Raw genomic sequence first — 16794 nt, 5'->3', positions numbered from 1 at the left:
TTTATTGTCTTTCGAGACTAAGCAGAAGCATCAATATATATATGTATATATATATATATACACATATATATATACATACATATATGTATATATAACTACTTCATTTATTCGCATAAATTTAATATAAGCCTGACGAATCCTATAGTTGGATGAAACGCAGAATATTCAGTGTAGCTTAATCGCCATATGTATTTTATAAATTACTATATATATATATATATATATATATATATATATATATTGATGCTTCTGCTTAGTCTCGAAAGACAATGAATAGCCCTTGCAGGAGCAGTTGCGCATGTAGTTGTGAAGCAAGAGTTGCGCAATCTCCAACCACACCTCTCCTGAATCGACAGTTTGAGCCCACTGGCAATGAGAAGTTCAGGACCACTAGAAACAATGCCGAGATAAGCAGAGAGCACATACACCACCTGGAAGTCCCAAATGGTCACCCATTTAGTATTGACCAGGTTCAGTGCTGCTTAACTTCGGTGATCCAGCGGAAACCGGTTTGTCACCGTTATTATGCCGTACACATATACACGCATATTTCTTAAACATTATATTGATAAAGTTTTTTTTTTTTTTAAATAATGATACTAAATGTAAATATATGTCTTCCTCAGTATAGTAGAAAGTGTCTCAAACATTATCAAACAAATCTGAAAGGAACAATTCACATCCGGAATTTACTCTCTTTTTTAAACCACGAAATTAAAATGGTACAAAATATTATATATAAAGCCAAAAACAAGATTTTCTTTTAAAAAGTATGGCGTGATTTGCTTGAAACATTGTTTAACGGATAAAAGGTGTTTTTGAAAGATTACAATGCAGAAATGTACAGTCGTTATGGGCAGATAAATAAACAAATAATTCCATTTTTTTTTAAATTTTTATTTATTTACCTGAATGATTTGTTTTTCTTTCTTTCATTTTTTTTTTTTTTTCATCTGTGGACGGTATTTATTGCATAGGCCCTTTCGAGTGTATAACTCATCGTCAGTGGAGAAACATATCCATTCTCTAGGCTGTCAATTGTTTAGAATGGGTATAATTGACAGCCTAGAGAATGGATATAATTGACAGCCTAAAGAATGGATATGTTTCTTCACCGACGATGAGTTATACACTCGAAAGGACCTATGGATTAAATAACATCCACATTCTTGGCCTTCGGGCCGGGATCAAAGTGTAGTATCTGTCCGACAGATACTGCAAGCTATGACTAGCTATGACTAGCTATGACTAGCAAAGACCAGATGTGGGGGCAACCCCACATGCCTGACCTTTAACCAGCTCCCATTTCCCACCTCTCGGGAGCTGGTCCCCTTTTTCCCTTCCCCCTCCCTTCACTCCTCACATTAAAAATTGGCCTTGTGCCTAATTTGCTCGGTGGGGGAGCAAATAAATACCATCTGTCCGACAGATACTGCAAGCAAAGACCATATGTGGGGGTAACCCCACATATCAGACCTTGGTCAATATAAGGATCACCCTACAGACCAACAGTTACTATCTAGCTCCCATTTCCCACCTCTCGGGAGCTGGTCCTCCTTCCTCCCTCCCTCTCTCTCCACATTAAAAAACGGCCTTTTGCCTAATTTGCTCAGTGGGGAAGCAAATAAATACAATCTGTTCCGGCGGATACTGCAAGCAAAGACCATATGTGGGATTGCTCCCACATATAAGACTTTGGTCAATGTAGGGGCAACCCTTCATACCAATTGTCACTATCCAGCTCCCCTACTCCCTGGGGAGCTGGTCCCCATTTCCCTTTCACTCCTCACATTAAAAATCGGTCTTGTGCCTAATTTGCTCAGTGGGGGAGCAAATAAATACCTCAAAGTGTAGTATCTGTTCTGCAGATGCTGCACTTAAGATAATTTGTACCAGTCAATGGAGGGGAAACCCTCTATACTGGGACAATTACTATTTTTGCTAACCAGAGTGCCTCCTTTTTACCTACTTTTAGGGGAGCTGGTTTTTACCTCACATTAAAAACGGCCTTGTGCCTAATTTGCTTTGGTGGGGAAGCAAATAAATACAATAAATAACATCCACAGATAAAAAAAAAAGAAAAACAAATCATTTAGGTAAATAAATAAAAACAACTATTGAATTATTTATCTGCACATAACGACTGTAAATTGCTGCATTGTAAGCCTTCAAAAACACCTTTTAATATTTCCTTTTAGTTTGGAAAACGAAATAAACATAAGAAAGCAAATAGATTTTAATCAAACAATAAATATTCCTGAACGCTGTTCAAGCGAAGAAAGCCAAACAAAAAAAATAATAAAATGCAGCTTTCAATAATAATAATAATAATAATAATAATAATAATAATAATAATAATAAACAACAACAACAACAACAACGCATTTTCGTGCATTTTTAAAGCATTTGAATTTGGATCAATTATACTTGAGGCACCCCAGAATCAGCAATTACCAAGAGGACATATTTTGGGTTTATTTTTCTTCCGGTTGAATTATAATTGTAAACTTTGAAGATTTATAAATTGTTATTTAAAGAAAATTACAAACCTTTTATTAAACACAAAATAAACAAAAATAATCGGATGTTGCTCATAAATGGTGAAATAAAAAGAATGGTTTATACATTTATATATATACTAGCAAAAGTACCCGTCGTTTTATAAAAAAAGTCTCTGCACATATTTTTTTTTATATAATTCAATCAGGAGTAAAAGAAAAATAAACCAGTATGAACGCAGAATCTGTTGTTTTTTTTACTTGCTGATTAAGAGGTGCTTCAAGTATAATTGATCCATGAATTTATTTTAATTAAAAGATAAGTGATTTTTTTCAGCCACTTATGCTGCATAACTTTTATAAATTGTAAGCATGCATTTGTCTACTTATTCTATAACACTACTGCAGTATAGCGTCCCCGTTTTTGCTTATCAAATATCTAGTTCCACAGAATAGTTCTTGTGTGTGTGTGGCTAAGACTGTTTCTTGCAAATCTCACACAATGGTAATTTATATGCCTGGCAGTGTTCTTAGATATGTTTTATACAGAAACTCATCCGATAAGTATCAAAAATCGAATCTTAAAAATAGCTTTTCTCTCTTATAGATAAAAAAGAATAATTTTTACAGGGTAATAGTTTACGTTACACCGCCAAAGGGAGATAATAACATTTCAGCAAATCATTTCTTCTTTAAAAAAAAAAAGATTAATTATAATCTAGAGATATGGCTTAGTGGTAGAACATTCGACTACAGATTGAATTATCCTCTGTTTAATCCCGGGTGTACCTCACCATTTTATTTTAATCTTTTTCCTTATTGATGAGTTCAATTTACGATAAAAGGAGAGATACCATTTAAAATTGCCGCAAATCATTTCTTTGTTTGCGTATTTTAAAACTAAACATTAATCAGAAGTGACTTTTCCAGGGCATTCACCATCAAGTCTGGATATCAGCTGATGTGATATTGTAAACAAACACAGACGAAATTTGATGGACGACATTATCATTATTTCATATATATATATATATATATATATATATATATATATATATATATATATATATATATATATTGCAAATTACTCTACCGGGCAAATTATTCCTCTTAATATATAATAATCAATAGAGGATTGATTCTATAATAATGCATATGACTTTGGAATTCCCTTCCGAGTTCCTGCTTCCCCAACTGTACTGACATGCAGAAGTTCAAGTATAACGTGAACCGACATCTTGCTGCCCAACTCTCTACATAGTACCCCTGTAGCTTATGTTCCTAATAGTAGCCCTTACATCAAAGTGGCAATATGCCTTGTTTGGGATGAAAATGTAATTAAAAAAAAAAAAAAAAATTTGCATAAATTAAAATATCATATTTAAGCGTATTGTACGACCGGACATCGAAATAGTCCAAAATGCATCAAATTCATCTATTTTAAAGGTATTTTCTGCCATGCAAAAATAATGCCAAAGTTTTTATTCAAAAGTACAATTCCAAACTTACCAGTCGAAATTTGTTCACAAACTTCTTGTTCTGCGAGAGAAAGCCAAATGATACTAATAAGCATTTTGGAATCAAAACGAATTAAAATAAAAAAAAGTTGAGTCTTTTTTTTTTTTTTTTCAATATGTCCTTTTTTTTCAATATGTCCTTTTTTTTGCGTTAGAACAAGAGGTAATGAGTGTTCGGACATTATTTTATGAAAAACAAGTCGAGCATGCGGGGTCCTTCGCTATGAGCGAAAAAATTACTTTCACTAGATATATAGATAAACAATGGAATTTACCTGGTAACAAAGAAAGAGTAGGTTTTTATATACAGACTAGAGATACCTGTGAAAATGTGAATAAACAAGGAAAAACAAAAATAAATCCCGTTGTTACTGCTTCAAAGTGACATGTTTTCCTGCAGAGTCCAAGAAACGAAGAGAGCCACAAGCTAAGGTTAGTAGTCTGTTATAAAACGGCCATTGTGCGCTTATGCTTCATGTTTGTTGAACCTGCCCTGAACTAATGACTGTTACCTTGTCCACGTTACATGAAACCTGTCTAAATATGTGTAAACATGCACACAAAAACAACAAACATTTATAACCACTAGACGATACACGAGCATCGGTTTTTATACACACGTATATTTATATAGACTAGACATGCATGAACACTTGTTATATACAACTCCACAATCCAGCATTGCGAACGAGACATGGCCTATGATGTTGAAAGCTGATAATCTCGGCAAATGTTACTTCGATATCTGCCCGTCTGCATCACTTTATTTCCTCACTTAGAAAGGTAAGTTTTAGAAGTAAATCATTATTAATATAACATTAGTCTCTCCTCACTTAGAAAGATAAGTTTTAGAAGTAAATAATTATTAATATAACATTAGTCTCTCCTCACTTAGAAAGGTAAGTTTTAGAAGTAAATAATTTTTAATATAACATTACTCTCTCTGTTAAGTACATTCTCCACAAATAAAAACTTGAACAAAACTCAGCAAACGTCTCCTTCTGTCTTTCATCAATAGTGATGACGAATAATGGGCATGCAATAAACAATGTACGCTAAACGGGACAGTGATCACAAAAAGAAGTGGAAAGCACGGACAAGACTAGCACATAAACAGCCCCCCTTTGAATTTTGCATATTGGTTTATTGATTATTCGTTAATGAAACAGGATGAGACAATCACCAAAGTGTCCCACACACATCACTGAACGACGATAAAGCAAAGACAGAAAACTACTTATATCGCATGTAACCCTTTCACGCTATCAAGAAGTGCGGAATTGGTTGTCGGTCTCGGCACTGCAGCTAAGTTTACAAGAAAAATACAACAAACACAACGTACTAACACCATGTATGACACAAGGCTAAGAACTCAACATCGCTACTCACCGTTCGTTCTTGTGATCTTAATCTCAACACCTATGGAAATTAGGAAAACCCCTCGGTAAGTTTGGAAATTTACGATATTAGAACTTTTTATTAATTGAATAGAAAATCGAGGAATTTAAAAGAAATATTATTTAAATTTCATGGTTATTGTCAAGATTGTCTGTTTTGGTTGACTTCTGGTTTCTGCTACGCAGATCGAACGACAGTAGCAAGCAAGATATGATCCCTTCTGATTAATGATCATCTTTATTTTGGACAACATACCCCACATTTTCCTTGCTAAGAATAACGTCAGGTTTTATAATCTCCTGCATTGTTTTCGACCAAACTGACTCTCCCAAACAAGTCATACTTAGAGGAGTTAGCAGTATATTTCATTCAAACAAAAATGATCTACTAAGACTCACACATCATTCAGCAGGTATTCAGCTTCATCGGATCTATTTCTCAATAAAAAAAAACTGTAGAACTGGAACCGCCTTCACTCGTCCCAATGCACTGAGTAACCGTCTGTCTTGTAACGTCACCTGTTTAGCGTCTTAACAGCCAAAGTTCTCTCCCCCCACACCTCCAAGCGACCTGCTTTATATTACATTCATCCACGTGAATCTCGCGAGATCACACGAGACCGTTTCTGTTAAATATCACAGATGCCGTCTTGCTTTTTCTTTTATATATATATTTTTTAATTTTATTTTTTGTTTTATCTTTATTTTTTTTTTTCTGTTTTTATTTTATTTTTTGTTTTATTTGTTTATTTTTTTATATTTTGTTTTATTTTTGTTGTTTCATTTTTTTACCAGCAGGGCTACATGGCAATGTCTGGTGCAAAAGTGTAACCAATTTCTATTAAAGCTTCTACCTCTATACCTCCCTTCAACCCAATCTCTTGCTAAATGCACACACACAACTTTCCTTTATACAAGGTGTCTTCAATAAGACTTTTTTCATACAAGCATTTTTATTGCTAGTATACACATGAACAGCCAAAGCTCTCTCTCCCCCCACACCTCCAAGCGACTTGCTTTATATTACATTCATCCACGTGAATCTCGCGAGATCACATGAGACCGTTAAATATCACAGATGCCATCTTGTTTTTTCTTTTTCCTGTCCAGCGCGCATGACAGGCAGACACGTGGGCGCTTCACAGGTAGGCCACGTGTATGTCCATTTCGATTTTCTCCACAACCACCTTCTCAATTTGTCTCGTAACGACAGCCTCTGTTTTCCTTGAGCTTAGGGAATAACCAAAAGTCACAAGAAGCAAGGTCGGAACTATGAGGAGGGGGAAGAACTGTTTTTATGCCTGTGAAAACATCTTTCTGGGCTTCTGTGAGCACCCTTGCAACAATCTTTGTGCAAATCTTCTGCATCTCACAAATAAATACATGACAGGCAGAAACGTGGGCGCTTCACAGGTAGGTCGTGTGTATGTCCGTTTCTAGTCCCCCCCCCTGAACTCATGATCACAGAGATGGCAGGAAGGTGGCGCTCTCTTCTGGCGGGTGCTTCTTCGAAGAGGGACTGTGCTGGCTTCTTGTTCACTTGCGCTCTCATCTGCAGTCTGAGGGTCGAAGAACACTGCCTCCCCTGAGAGGCTACTAATATCGGATTCGCTGCTTGATGGGGATGAGGATGGTGCAAACCAGAGCGATGGCCATTGTTATATTTATTTATTCCATGGTATTATCTCTCATCAATTACGATTGACATAGATGAATAATCATTACATCCGCTTCCATTCTTATTTTTCAGTCAATTTGATTGGCTTTTCTGAAACATATTTTTTCCAGAATACTGAATCAAATTTGTCGAACGTATAAAAAAATAAATCTGCTAAAATGAACAATAGCCGCTATATATGCTCCATCCAATAAACAATATCTATATAAAAAGCAAATGTGTGTATGTATGTGCGTTTGTATGTCTCCCAAAAACTTTCCACACACGCAACAAACACTTTTTTTTTTTTTTGCAGCTATTTTTTTTAGGGCTGAGTTACTTAGTACCTTTACGTTAAAACCTCTCCATATCCAGGCAACATCGGGTAACCCCCGATAGTTCAAAATAAATTTCAAACATTCTATCAACTAATAAATAAATAAATAAATAAATGTTAATATAAAGTATTTATTTTATTTTAAAAAAACAACAACTTATGTCTTAAGTTACTTAAATTATTATCCGTTCTCCTCATTCATACACGAACGAAATACGTCTTATTTTACCCATATTTGAAACTAAGCGACCACTTTTACAAAGAGATAAGAAATTACATCATTTTAAAGAAGCGTGTCTTTTAAATTATTGTCGCGCTGCGCTTGCGTCGTGCTGTGTATTTTACTACGACGGCCATTTTTCATTTGTAAAAAATTTCATATATTTTGTTCCTCTCAGAGTCCTCCCGTTTTGGGGAGCTGGATTTTCCCAACATTAAAAACCGACCTAGTGTCTAACTCTGCCCTCGTAGGGAGGCAAGTAAATAGGAACATAAACACAGAAAGAGTTTATGTGTTTATGTTCGATACGGCTTGGAATCAAAGTCTTCCTTTTTGCCTCATTTATGGAGGAAGGGTTGAATTTTTGCTGCTTTCTTTTCAGTTTGAAACAAGAAAAAGCGGTGTTGCTATTTTTAGCACTCGATAATAATGCCAGTTGTTTACCGCTAGGCGGCATTTTTTTTTTTTTTTTTTTTTTTACATAGGGGTCACCACTTATCAATGTTGTATAGTGAAGGGGGGTCATATTACAGAGATATGATGGAGGATTCATATTGAAGAGAAACGGCGGGGACATATATATAACAATGATGAGGCGGAGAGACATTTGTACAGTTCTCATCCCTTTACAGTAGAGATCCCTAGGTGCAAGAAAGCCTTTTAGTCCAATAGTTTCTTCCCAAGAACTGCAGGTCTTTGGAACTCCCTTTCGGGATTCTGCTTTCCCAACTGCACTGATATGCAGAAGTTCAAGTGTAATGTGAACAAACATCTTTCTACTCATCTCCCTTCATAATGACCCTGCTAATTAAGTCCCTGATAGTAGCGCCCTGCTTCAAAGTGGCACTGTGCCTTGTTTGGGGTGAAAATTGAATGAAATATATATATATATAACAATGATGAGGCGGAGAGACATTTATACAGTTCTCTGGATTCTTATAACATATTAGCGAGGAGAGAGGGTTACATAATCTTGTAAGGGTTACACAAAGTTCATAATAAGATGTTTAACACATAACCTTTTGGTTGTTGAAAGATGACACATGACAACAGTTACAAAAACACAAAGATGATTTTTTATTCATCGGACCGGTCGAATGCGGATGACGTCAGGAATTCAAATTTGGGATCTACATAGTTTAATGTTCTTCCTTTCGCTTCTAAAGGACTCTGACTCCAACTCAACTCTGGCTAGACGATTGTTTTTCGTGAAAGTCTGTCGAGGGGGGGGGGCATAGATTGAAGCTCCGACGAGCACCTGCCATGAAAATGACGATAAAGCAGGGACAGGCTCGCTACGTCTCTTCTGTGGGAAAGAGGTTGCAAGGAAGAGAAAAGAGCGTCCCCCCACTAAGCTACGAAGTCTATTTTGAACGATGTCAAGACAGGATAAGCTGCTTCTAGCAGCTCCTGCCCAGATGTGGCAACAGCATTCCATCGTTGGACGTACCTGGCTTTTATATAGGTAGAGAATTGCATCAGGAGTGAGATATCTACTGGAGCGGTAGAAGGATCTCACCATTTTTCCAAATTATTTTAAAATGCAAAATGACAGTCGTAGTAAAAATACCCATCACGACGTAAGGCATCAAAGATACAAAGTGTAGTATCTGTTCTGGCAGATGCTGCACTAAAGACTATATGTGAGGACAACCCCCACATATCAGACCATTGCTCATGTAGCAATTAGTTTTGGTCAATGTAGGGGAAACCCTTCATACCAATTGTCACTATCCAGTTCCCTCTCGGGGGGAGCTGGTCCCCCTTTCTCCCTCTCGCCACATTTAAAAATGGCCTTGTACTTAATTTACTCCGTGGGGAAGCAAATAAATACCCCCCCCCCATCACGACGTAAATGGACAAGGCTGCTGCTGCTGCTGAGAGCTTTGACTGGGCGCGTCAAGTTGATCCTCTAGATACCCCCCCCCCGCCGGTATAGGTGGATTTTATGGCCGTGGTAGTAAAATATACGACGTAAGTGCATCGCGACATTATTCTGTCGCAGTTAAAAACAACACGTCACTGTTCTTCAACGTCATCACAAGTTAGAGGACGGCGAGAAATATTGTTTTTAAATTGAACACGTTATTTTCTTTTAAAGGAAGAGAACTTTCGGTGGGGGGGGGGTTAAAGTCCTCACAATAGATGAAAAAAAAAGAAAAAAAAAGAAAGATCCTTGGACACTCACCGAGAGTAGCTGTGATTTCTGGCTCTTTTTCTGTTCAAACGCAATAAACAAAAGGTTATTAACAATAATAAAAGTTTTCGTTATGTTAATATAATTTAAGCAACAATGGAATTATAAGGTTCCTATTTACAATGCCTCCCCGCGGGACAGAGTTAGACACCAGGGTCGTTTTTTAATGTGGGGGAAAAGGAACAAAAATAAAAATTGTCTCAGTCGTGCAGGATTTCTCCTCCACTGACAGAGAACAAGAAATTGGAGTGTAGCATCTGAAGAACAGATGCTACACTTTGATCTTGACCCGAAGGCCAAGAGTTAACTATATAATGGAATTATAATGTTAATATCATTTAAGCAACAATGGAATTATAATAATAAAAACGAAACGAAATTGTGGGAAATATTCTTAACAAGACAAGTGACTTTATGCAAATTGGCCACTATTACTTGAGGAGAGGTTATATAATGTCATTTAAGCAACAATGGAATTATAATAATAAAAACGAAACGAAATTGTTGGGAAATATTCTTAACAAGACAAGTGACTTTATGCAAATTGGCCACTATTACTTGAGGAGAGGTTATATAATGTCATTTAAGCAACAATGGAATTATAATAATAAAAACGAAACGAAATTGTGGGAAATATTCTTAACAAGACAAGTGACTTTATGCAAATTGGCCACTATTACTTGAGGAGAGGTTATATAATGTCATTTAAGCAACAATGGAATTATAATAATAAAAACGAAACGAAATTGTGGGAAATATTCTTAACAAGACAAGTGACTTTATGCAAATTGGCCACTATTACTTGAGGAGAGGTTATATAATGTCATTTAAGCAACAATGGAATTATAATAATAAAAACGAAACGAAATTGTGGGAAATATTCTTAACAAGACAAGTGACTTTATGCAAATTGGCCACTATTACTTGAGGAGAGGTTATATAATGTCATTTAAGCAACAATGGAATTATAATAATAAAAACGAAACGAAATTGTGGGAAATATTCTTAACAAGACAAGTGACTTTATGCAAATTGGCCACTATTACTTGAGGAGAGGTTATATAATATCATTTAAGCAACAATGGAATTATAATAATAAAAACGAAACGAAATTGTGGGAAATATTCTTAACAAGACAAGTGACTTTATGCAAATTGGCCACTATTACTTGAGGAGAGGTTATATAATATCATTTAAGCAACAATGGAATTATAATAATAAAAACGAAACGAAATTGTGGGAAATATTCTTAACAAGACAAGTGACTTTATGCAAATTAGCCACTATTACTTGAGGAGAGGTTATATAATATCATTTAAGCAACAATGGAATTATAATAATAAAAACGAAACGAAATTGTGGGAAATATTCTTAACAAGACAAGTGACTTTATGCAAATTGGCCACTATTACTTGAGGAGAGGTTATATAATATCATTTAAGCAACAATGGAATTATAATAATAAAAACGAAACGAAATTGTGGGAAATATTCTTAACAAGACAAGTGACTTTATGCAAATTAGCCACTATTACTTGAGGAGAGGTTATATAATATCATTTAAGCAACAATGGAATTATAATAATAAAAACGAAACGAAATTGTGGGAAATATTCTTAACAAGACAAGTGACTTTATGCAAATTGGCCACTATTACTTGAGGAGAGGTTATATAATATCATTTAAGCAACAATGGAATTATAATAATAAAAACGAAACGAAATTGTGGGAAATATTCTTAACAAGACAAGTGACTTTATGCAAATTAGCCACTATTACTTGAGGAGAGGTTATATAATATCATTTAAGCAACAATGGAATTATAATAATAAAAACGAAACGAAATTGTGGGAAATATTCTTAACAAGACAAGTGACTTTATGCAAATTGGCCGTTATTACTTGAGGAGAGGTTATATAATATCATTTAAGCAACAATGGAATTATAATAATAAAAACGAAACGAAATTGTGGGAAATATTCTTAACAAGACAAGTGACTTTATGCAAATTAGCCACTATTACTTGAGGAGAAGTTATATAATATCATTTAAGCAACAATGGAATTATAATAATAAAAACGAAACGAAATTGTGGGAAATATTCTTAACAAGACAAGTGACTTTATGCAAATTGGCCTCTATTACTTGAGGAGAGGTTATATAATGTCATTTAAGCAACAATGGAATTATAATAATAAAAACGAAACGAAATTGTTGGAAATATTCTTAACAAGACAAGTGACTTTATGCAAATTGGCCACTATTACTTGAGGAGAGGTTATATAATGTCATTTAAGCAACAATGGAATTATAATAATAAAAACGAAACGAAATTGTGGGAAATATTCTTAACAAGACAAGTGACTTTATGCAAATTGGCCACTATTACTTGAGGAGAGGTTATATAATGTCATTTAAGCAACAATGGAATTATAATAATAAAAACGAAACGAAATTGTGGGAAATATTCTTAACAAGACACGTGACTTTATGCAAATTGGCCACTATTACTTGAGGAGAGGTTATATAATGTCATTTAAGCAACAATGGAATTATAATAATAAAAACGAAACGAAATTGTTGGAAATATTCTTAACAAGACAAGTGACTTTATGCAAATTGGCCACTATTACTTGAGGAGAGGTTATATAATGTCATTTAAGCAACAATGGAATTATAATAATAAAAACGAAACGAAATTGTGGGAAATATTCTTAAGACAAGTGACTTTATGCAAATTGGCCACTATTACTTGAGGAGAGGTTATATAATGTCATTTAAGCAACAATGGAATTATAATAATAAAAACGAAACGAAATTGTTGGAAATATTCTTAACAAGACAAGTGACTTTATGCAAATTGGCCACTATTACTTGAGGAGAGGTTATATAATGTCATTTAAGCAACAATGGAATTATAATAATAAAAACGAAACGAAATTGTGGGAAATATTCTTAACAAGACAAGTGACTTTATGCAAATTGGCCACTATTACTTGAGGAGAGGTTATATAATGTCATTTAAGCAACAATGGAATTATAATAATAAAAACGAAACGAAATTGTTGGAAATATTCTTAACAAGACAAGTGACTTTATGCAAATTGGCCACTATTACTTGAGGAGAGGTTATATAATGTCATTTAAGCAACAATGGAATTATAATAATAAAAACGAAACGAAATTGTGGGAAATATTCTTAACAAGACAAGTGACTTTATGCAAATTGGCCACTATTACTTGAGGAGAGGTTATATAATGTCATTTAAGCAACAATGGAATTATAATAATAAAAACGAAACGAAATTGTTGGAAATATTCTTAACAAGACAAGTGACTTTATGCAAATTGGCCACTATTACTTGAGGAGAGGTTATATAATGTCATTTAAGCAACAATGGAATTATAATAATAAAAACGAAACGAAATTGTGGGAAATATTCTTAACAAGACAAGTGACTTTATGCAAATTGGCCACTATTACTTGAGGAGAGGTTATATAATGTCATTTAAGCAACAATGGAATTATAATAATAAAAACGAAACGAAATTGTTGGAAATATTCTTAACAAGACAAGTGACTTTATGCAAATTGGCCACTATTACTTGAGGAGAGGTTATATAATGTCATTTAAGCAACAATGGAATTATAATAATAAAAACGAAACGAAATTGTGGGAAATATTCTTAACAAGACAAGTGACTTTATGCAAATTGGCCACTATTACTTGAGGAGAGGTTATATAATGTCATTTAAGCAACAATGGAATTATAATAATAAAAACGAAACGAAATTGTTGGAAATATTCTTAACAAGACAAGTGACTTTATGCAAATTGGCCACTATTACTTGAGGAGAGGTTATATAATGTCATTTAAGCAACAATGGAATTATAATAATAAAAACGAAACGAAATTGTGGGAAATATTCTTAACAAGACAAGTGACTTTATGCAAATTGGCCACTATTACTTGAGGAGAGGTTATATAATGTCATTTAAGCAACAATGGAATTATAATAATAAAAACGAAACGAAATTGTTGGAAATATTCTTAACAAGACAAGTGACTTTATGCAAATTGGCCACTATTACTTGAGGAGAGGTTATATAATGTCATTTAAGCAACAATGGAATTATAATAATAAAAACGAAACGAAATTGTGGGAAATATTCTTAACAAGACAAGTGACTTTATGCAAATTGGCCACTATTACTTGAGGAGAGGTTATATAATGTCATTTAAGCAACAATGGAATTATAATAATAAAAACGAAACGAAATTGTTGGAAATATTCTTAACAAGACAAGTGACTTTATGCAAATTGGCCACTATTACTTGAGGAGAGGTTATATAATGTCATTTAAGCAACAATGGAATTATAATAATAAAAACGAAACGAAATTGTGGGAAATATTCTTAACAAGACAAGTGACTTTATGCAAATTGGCCACTATTACTTGAGGAGAGGTTATATAATGTCATTTAAGCAACAATGGAATTATAATAATAAAAACGAAACGAAATTGTTGGGAATTTTCTTAACAAGACCTTTGAAGGCAATTTGCATAAGTGACTTTATGCAAATTGGCCACTATTACTTGAGGAGAGGTTATATATAAACACTAAAAACAAAAAATGAATCTTGGACGGGAAGAAGAAAGAACAAGAGGAGCTCAAAAAGAATTTACTGAAAGCAATGAAAACACTTCTCACCTCTGTTACCTAATTTTCTTTGACAAAAAGGAACATCCTCCAGAACAACCGTTTTGGAAACTTAAAATTGACATAAGTATTACCTTTTATTGCGTTTGTAATTATAATTGAATTTGTTTTGGAATGCAATAACTCGTTGGTTTTTAATTGCCTTCGTCCAAAAAAACGGAAGCTAGTTCTGCTACAAAAAAAAATTGTTCTTTTCTATAAACAACAACAAAAAAAAAATAGTATTAGAAATAACTAACTCAAGAAAACTTCTAACAAAATTATTAATCGACAATCTATTTAACAAAAGAATTCTTAAGCAGTGGTTGCTCCCTCGGAAATGCTGTGCAACTGCAGCAACTTTTATTTTCAGCAGGACAGATACTACACTATGCTCCTCGAATGTATCAGGCCCAAAATATGTCAAGTCACGTGACTATTAGTCCACAGGGGGGGGGGAGAAGTCTGGGCACTGTTCGATTTTGATTTTAGTTGATTTCCCAAAGATCGATGCTGCCCTTCCATCTGTATTTCATCTTCATCAATATCTAATCTACAGTATTGATTAAATTCCAAATGTTTATTAATGTGTGTGTGTGTGTGTGTGCGTGCGTGTGTGTGTGTGTGCGTGCGTGTGCGTGCGTGTGCGTGTGTGTGTGTGTGGGTGTGCGTGTGTGCGGGGTGTGTGTGTGTGTGTGTGTGTGTGTGTGTGTGTGTGTGTGTGTGTGTGTGTGTGCCAATAAAACGTTCGAACAGATACACCGAATTGAAAAATTCTTTTTTTCCTCTGAAAGGTGTGAGTTCCCAAATTGTCCTTATCTATATATGGTTCGTAACGAACAATGCCAAGTCACACAAAAGCCCGAAATAAGGGCTTTTGGGCCCTTTTGTTCAGTTGTCGAAACAATTACCTGCCCATGTCAACGAAATTTAGCACTGTCTGTATACAGTCGCGGTAACATTATTCAGCATATGGACAGGACTTGTGGTGCAATGGGTAACGCGTCTGACTATGGATCAGAAGATTCCAGGTTCGAATTCTGGCAAGTTTGTAATAATTTTAACCATCATTTTATCCAACGTTTACTCACTATCCTTACCCTTAGTTAAGGTATTTTTATTTTTTTCAGTGATTTTGTTTTGTGCATATGGGAATTTCTAATACTCAGAGTTCACAAGGTAAGCGTTGATGTTAAGACGACGTTGAGTGTACTTGATGTTGAGTGTACTCGATTTTGTGTTTGACATGGCGGCGTGCGTGCCGACACGGCGCACCCATTAATTACGAATAAAGATTTAAGAGCAAAGTCACAAAATCACGGCGTGAGTTTATTGCGACAAAAAAAATTCTGTGCATTTTGTTCTCCATCTCTACTTTTACAGGATGACCAAAAAAAATCAGGCCCCAACTATAATTGACCCCCCCCCCCCGTTTCTTAGTGTTTTGTCCGAATGAAATGAAACTTTGGTTATGACTAGTTTATTATATTCAAAACATCACATCAAAACACTAGGGTCTTTGGCCCTTTTTTTTTTTTTCTCTGTTGACTGTAAAATGCTCAGAAAAATAATTGAATGTCCTGTTTTTTTTTTAGGGGGGGCCACCCTGTATATAAAAATTAGACCAAGATCAAAGTGTAGTATCTGTTCTTCATATGCTGCACTTCAATTTTATGTTCTCTTTCAGCGGAGGAGAAATCCTTAACGACTGAGACAATTTTAATTTTTTTGTTCCTTTTTTTCCGCGTTATAAAACGACCCTGGTGTCTAACTCTATCTCGTGGAAAGGCATTGTAAATAGGTACGCTTATATAAAAATGATTTTGTGTGTATGTGTGTGTGTGTGTGTATGTGCATGTGCGTGTGAGTTCCTTCCTCATAAACGGCTGAGCCTACATTTTGATAGTTTAACACAAAGCTAATTTACATGTCTGGCAGTGTTCTTAGATATGTTTGTACAGATATTCATCCAATGAGTATGGAAAATGGAAAAAAAGATCTGATCCTAAAAATAGTCTTTCTTTTTTACAGATAACAAATTAATTTTTAGGGGAACATTTTACGTTACACCGCCAAAGGGAGATAATAAAATTTCAGCAAATCATTTCTCCTTAAGAAAACCCCCCAGATTCATTATAATTTGAACTTAGTAGTAGAGCAATCGACTCCATATCAAATAATCCAGTGTACAAGCCCGGGTGTAGTTCAACATTTATTTTAATTTTTTTCTTAATAATGAGTTCAATTTATGATAAAAGAAAAAAAACA

At 34.6% G+C, this 16794-nt stretch overlaps 1 protein-coding gene across 1 annotated transcript in view; it reads right to left on the bottom strand.

The window, feature by feature from the left end:
• LOC145268689 (uncharacterized) overlaps window positions 1-16794 on the bottom strand; it is a 1072728-nt gene that overhangs the window by 531853 nt on the left and 524081 nt on the right. The window contains exon 97 of the mRNA XM_080124201.1: window positions 4008-4037. Coding sequence (XP_079980327.1) covers window positions 4008-4037 — 30 coding nt within the window. The remainder of the gene's footprint in view (window positions 1-4007; window positions 4038-16794) is intronic.

This window comes from Euprymna scolopes, chromosome 44 (genome assembly GCF_053919585.1).
Source record: "Euprymna scolopes isolate OS-2025 chromosome 44, ASM5391958v1, whole genome shotgun sequence".
In the NCBI taxonomy this organism is placed as follows: Eukaryota; Metazoa; Mollusca; class Cephalopoda; order Sepiida; family Sepiolidae; genus Euprymna; species Euprymna scolopes.
Note: the sequence above shows the minus strand (reverse complement) of the source record. Positions and strands in the feature narration are given on the sequence as shown.